Consider the following 6,267-nt stretch of genomic DNA (forward strand, 5'->3'; position numbering starts at 1 on the left):
ATATATGGCAAAAATCATTATGAAAGTAAATCTGTTGGGCCTTACTGTGACTCAGACAACATACTGCCTGAAAGAACACATTTAAAATAGAAAAAGAAAGAAATAAAAGATATGCAGTTCAAGATTAAACCATTTTTCAAGATTAAATATTAAAGATTAAATAATAAAGATTTTTTTATTTCACATAACCAGTCTGAAAAAAATGGTTGAAGTTTAAAAACTATTTTTCTGATGAACAGCTCTGGCAGATTAGGATGGACTGTGACGGAGGTCGTCCTGCTATTGGTTGGCTGTTTGTTGTGATCATGTGTAGAAGCAATAAACAAGGTGGATTGCGAAACTGGGACATATAAGTACGAGTCAGGATATGATGATCAGGTTTCAAAACAAGACAGACAGTCACGAGGTTGACTGTACAGCACCTGATATTTAATACACAAGGGGGATTTCAAAACACTGCTGTACACACTTTCATTTAAAGGAGCACCGCACTCATAGATCTGTATGCTGCAGCTGACTTTCACAAAGTAATCTGACACTGAGAGTCAGCTGCAGCTTTTAATCCCATGCAGCCTCCATAGCAGAAGAGGTTGTTGCCTTCTAGTTTCTCCATCACTGGTGTTGATTTTTGTGTTCTAACATTGACAATCTGAAGTTTGAAGTCCTGTTTGCTTTCCACGGTTCGGACAATCAGGAGTTGTCCTGCTCAACAGAGCAACTTTTAGTGATGTGAGCTGTACCTTCCTACTGTCCTTTTTGTCCCAGTACGTTTGTTTACCAAATCTTTCTGAGATAAAAAGTCTATTTTTTGGCAGATTGTTCATTTGTTTGTACAATGATAATTTGCATTTAGACGTTTATCTATGTCTGTACCCAGAGATAACCCACACCTGAAGCAGAAAGAAGCCAGGGTGGGATTGGAACCCAGGACCAGAATGCTGCAGTGCTTCGTGGATGAACATGTCTGAAGGATTTCTAGGTTAGGAAGCCCACGTGAAGCAGAAATATGAAGCCAGAGGTCAGAGGTCAAGGCCACATTACATGATTTTCAGGCTGAAATATGCTGGTACAAAAACAGTCAGTCTCTCCAGTGAGACGTTCGGAGCTGTAAAACCCAAAGCTCTAAAAGGATGGACTCCTTTTTAAGGATTCTGCCCTTTTAAAGAAATGTGTGCCAGTTGAACTATATAGACAACGTTGATTGGTTTATAAGCCTGGCTGTTTAGTCAGGCTTATAAATGTAGTAGTTTGTAGTAAACACTGTAGATGAAACTCACAGAATGCAGCCTAAGTACTGTTTTCTCTTCTAAGTAACTCTAGAGGACAGTTTTCTTTTTAGCGTTTTTACAAATTAGACAACTCAGCATGATGTGGCAGGAAAACGGTACAGCACTCAAACAGAAACATCAGGCACGTGCAGAGGGGGGGCTAGGGGTGCTTGAGCACCTGCCCCTTTTGCTCCTTGCTCCTTAACCAAAAGTGCCCTTTTGGTTAATTTATTATTTATCTTTTTTGGCATTATTATTATTATTATTATTATTATTATTATTATTATTATTATTATTATCTGACACATAATAACATGTACTAAAATTATATATATTTTTTTGTTGGTTTTTTGTTTGTACAACATAATAAGCCGGTCACCTTGTTACCTTTGACCTTTTGCCCGTGACGCATGACGCAGTTGCCTCTCGCGCAGTGAGATAAAGCGGCTAACTGCGATGCTCAACGTAGTGAACATTCCAGATTACAGAACAGCTTTTGGTAAATAAAAAAAAAAACGTGAATAAAGTGGAGTAAACCTGCTACTTGTCAGATGACGGAAATCGTTGAACGTATCGTTTCTGCTTCAGCTCGGAGTCGCGGTTTAAGCAGAGAGGTAATGAAATACAACAGACACTGACAGGCCTCTGCGTCTGTCTTTCTCTGAAGAACTACTGGGCGGATGGAGACAGCGAGGTGAGGAGAAACTGTTCTTATCTATCGATTCAGTATTTTTATCATACAGACATTAGGCTGTTGTTGATGTGCTATTAGCTAACTGCTAGCTAACGACTTTGCTAGCAAAACAAGATAACTAAAAAGCTTTTTCCCTTTATCGCTAATGATATCAGTCATTCTTCAGTATCGCTTATGCAATACGGGGCACATCGCCCGTCCAAAACCGATCATCTCCATAATGGATATATGTCCGATCTTCTAATTTCCTTTGCTGCATAATGTACATTGTATTTATTCTAGCGTTAGGTAAATGTATCTTGAAGGAGAATAACACTGAAATAAAAGTCCAACAAGGATATTAATTTAGAATTAAAAATAATTCACCCAGAATTACCATGATAGATATAATGAATGTAACAAAAGTGTCATTAATGAAGGGGAAAAAACTAAATCCAGACTTTAAGTTTATGGTCTGGTTCGGAAAGTATGCAGTAAAATGTTTCCCCAATTATTCAATGAAAAAAAAAAAAAAAAACTAACCTCAGTTAAGTAAAATAAAATTGGAATCATTACAATTCCAAACACTTTTGGAATTGTAATGATTTCTTTTTTTAAAACAAAAAGTTTTGTTTAAATTAAAAAAAAAAAAAATTTAAATAACTAATTTTTGTCTCGTGAACTTAAAAAGTTATTTGCCAAACATAAACTTTTATTTGCACACATACGAAATCTTTTGTTGTGATTTTGGGCCCTGCCCCTGACGTCATGTGAGAATAACAAGCAAAACTTTGAGTCAAACAAAAACTTAGAATAGCAAGAAAAGATTTATGACAAGCACAAAAAAGTTTGCTTTTAAAAAAAAAAAAAAAATTAATTTCCTGAGACAAAACTGTGTGATTTAAATTTTTTTAAAAGTTTTTTTTAAGCAAAACTCAGTAGGTTTTTCTCATGGTAACATGTGTTAACAATTCAATGTTTCTTTTGTTTTTTTTCTTTTTTCTGCAGTTCCACGTTAAAGTTTGATGCAGCTCTGCTTTCCTGAATGGACCATCTTCATCTCCACTGCAGCAAACAGGCAGCTCTTTTTATAGATTACAGTCACTAAAAGGTTGCATTGTGCCCTTGTTTATATTTTTAATAGTGTAATTCTGTAAAGACAAAATATGTCTGGTGGTCCAGCTCTGATTTACATATATTGCTAAATTGCTGGTTTGAATATTGCAATACTTTCCTATAACAAAATAAACATGCAGAAAGAAATTACTAATAAAATATATTACATATGCATAGTTGTATGCTCTATATAGAGATTTTCCTTAGCTTTGACTGTACATTTCACAATTTTGTAATTTATCATTGTTTATTAAAACTGAAAGCTGTGTGGCTTTGTTAATATTCTGTCCTACAATGTGGTTAGATGTGCCCTTTTTTTTTTTTTGAGCATCTGCCCCTTTAGTGGTCTCTGCACGGCCCTGAGAAACATTAAAGGCTGGCCCTGCCACGCAGAAAAGCTTGGAGATATGCTCAGAATAAACAGGCTGCTTCATATCCTCACACCTCTAAATGGGAGCAGAACATGTCAGTGTAACTAAACAAACATCTTTGATTTTCATTTTATTTTGTGGAATGAAGTCAGAGTGTGTGACACAGCAACAAAAGCAGAAGTGTCCCATTTACAAGGTGTTGCAGCCTAACTAAGTTCATTGCTTCATGTTTCTGGTGACATCAGGTTTGCTGGTGACTCATCAGTTTCTGACTCAGTGCTTCACATGCCACCAAGCTCAGCTTTTATCTTTACCCAAAACAAAGCTACTACATTAGTTCACACCCCGGGTTATGGAGAGTCACGGGTAATCCGGCAGCAACAGTGGTGTTTTCAGAGGTTTTATCTTGAACTGTTATAGTTAAGAACTAAATAATTTTGGTTCCAGAAGGGTCTTTTTTTTTAAAATAACACTAAGAGTCACAGTAACCCACATTGTTTCATTTTACACAACAAAATATATCTGACCTTACATTGTTCAACAGAACACAGATATCTTGTTTTCTTAAAGTGAAGGTATTATTTAAAATGTACATTTTTGATGTTTTCATAACAATGTTATTACCTCATGGAAAACATACATGGGGCGTTGCTTTGACTCTTTCATGCATGTTTGAGTAATACTTGAATCTCTTGTTGCAGCCATTAGGCTGGGTTAAACCCTCTATTTAGGTTAGAACAGTGGTTATACATTCAATCTCAACTCTCATTGAGTGAAAGCAACATGTTTGCATCAAGTTATTAAAAAAATACTTAGAAGGACCCAGTGTATAAATTAGGTCTCTGTAATTTGTCTGCTGGTCTCCAGCAGCTTTTCAACGTCTATCTGTTCAGCTGGGCTGTATAGTGCGTAGGACCAGAGAAATCCAGAACGTTACAGAACTCTGGCTCTCGAGCAATGCAATGTGAGACCACTGGTTCACACACAAAATACTGCTGGGTTATTTCTTTAGCCATACATGTTGGATTTCTGTTGAGATCAAGTTGGATAGTTTTAACTGAACGTTAGTCCAACATTTGTTGGAAGGTTAGAGGAGACTAGAGCAGAGTTGTTCAGAGTCAAACCTTAAGCTACTTTAAACCTTCCTGGGAAGCAGGAGGCTAATTTTCTATGTAAACAGAACATCAGAGATGCATCATGCTGCCCATCATGGTGTGTGATCATCTGACATACCTGCTCTTCTTCCTCCAGACTATCCAGAACTTCTCCTTGTTCCATAGTTGGCTCACTTTGGTCTCTCTCTACCTCTATCTGTGTTCTGTCCATCAGAAAGTTCTGGTCAGGAAATTGTCCAGACAGAGGACCAACTTCCTGCTGGACCAGCCATGTCTCCAGCTCTGCCTGAGGAACCTGTGAAGAAAAGCTTTAAATAAAGACTTTTTACAAACATAAGCTATGTGAACTTTTAATTAGAAACAGATTGTTGTAGTAACAAAACAAATAATTTTTCCTCCTTTTATGATGATCCTTTTTATTTTCAATCTTGTTTAGTTCAAAGGGAACTTGTTCATGTTATTTCACTGCTTTGCTTCTTCATTGTTCATATTTTATGAAATCTTTGTAACATAAATGCCTTATAGATGATTTATTCAATTTAATTCTTTGGGAATTAAATTTTAAATGTTTTTTCTAAAGGAGGTGGTTAACTATTCTTGTTCAAAAGGAAGTGAAACAAACAAATTTGGGTGCACACGTTTACACTTTTGGTCTATTTCTGTACATACAGACTCATGGTGTGAGTGGCTAAAGAAAAGCTGGTCCTTATGAGTGTGTGTTTCCTCACCTGTATCCGATCCAGAGAGCGGACCCAGCCCAACAGCCTGCGCGCTGTGAAGAACTGATCCAGATCCACCGTCTTGGGGTGCAGGCTGTGCCGGTTGCGGAGGTTCAGGATCTGTGTGTGTGTCAGTGCAGAGGTCGGACCCAGAATCAGCTCACACCAGGATGGGGGCATGAACGCCTCCAGTCCCACATGCACCCTGACTGCACAGAGACTCAACAGGATGGCCATCTGAATCAGTCCCTCTGTGAAGTATTCCTTTATGTGTAACATGGTCCTTTGGTTTGTGCTGTTCCTTTCCTCTCTGTGGGAGGACGTGTGGAACTGTAGTTTGGATTTTATGTTAAATTGTTAAATTACATTTTGGCTTCATTGTTTTTATAGATTACTGCAGATAGCTAACGTGCCATGCTGCTTCACTCTTAACAAGAGAAAGATCTATGATGAGTTTCTGGCCGGTGATGAGGGTGGGTCTTCTTCAGAGTAGAGGTGTGCCTTCAGACCACACAGGAAAAAAAACAGGAAAGGGAAACATTCATTATTTTCTCTGACAAACACACGAAACAATGAAATAAATAAACCTTTTGGGATTAATGGCTAAACTTCATGTGTTTTAATGATTTCTTGCTCTTTTTTAGGTATGTCATGACATACCTACATTCTGGATGACATGCAATGCCTCATACTTTTCCTCCTGGTTTCACTTTCCATGCCGGAGCAACACTGTCTGTTGATACCTTATGAACCTCATCGTCTGGGTTGAAAGGGAACTTTATTATTATTTCAACTTGAAATAGCATATTTAACCAGAAATTGGAATGAGTTCTAATTGATCTGTTGTAGTTATTTTTATTATTGTGTAGCAATAAATATATTACCACATGACAAAATAGATTTGATAAACTACAAAAAATCCACTCTAACAGTGGATTTGACAAAAAAACAGTATGGAAGTATGGAAGATATAAATATCTTCCATACTATATATATATATATATA

General features: G+C 37.0%; 1 protein-coding gene across 1 annotated transcript in view; it reads right to left on the reverse strand.

Annotated features, from left to right (window-relative positions):
* LOC103468221 (nuclear factor erythroid 2-related factor 1-like) overlaps window positions 1-6,267 on the reverse strand; it is a 13,939-nt gene that overhangs the window by 6,339 nt on the left and 1,333 nt on the right. The window contains exons 2-3 of the mRNA XM_017306091.1: window positions 5,272-5,763; window positions 4,560-4,838 (exon numbers count right to left, since the gene is read on the reverse strand). Of these exons, the coding sequence (XP_017161580.1) occupies window positions 4,560-4,838; window positions 5,272-5,541 (549 nt within the window). The 5' untranslated portion in view covers window positions 5,542-5,763. The remainder of the gene's footprint in view (window positions 1-4,559; window positions 4,839-5,271; window positions 5,764-6,267) is intronic.

The sequence above is a fragment of the Poecilia reticulata genome, linkage group LG8, assembly GCF_000633615.1.
Source record: "Poecilia reticulata strain Guanapo linkage group LG8, Guppy_female_1.0+MT, whole genome shotgun sequence".
Classification (NCBI taxonomy): Eukaryota; Metazoa; Chordata; class Actinopteri; order Cyprinodontiformes; family Poeciliidae; genus Poecilia; species Poecilia reticulata.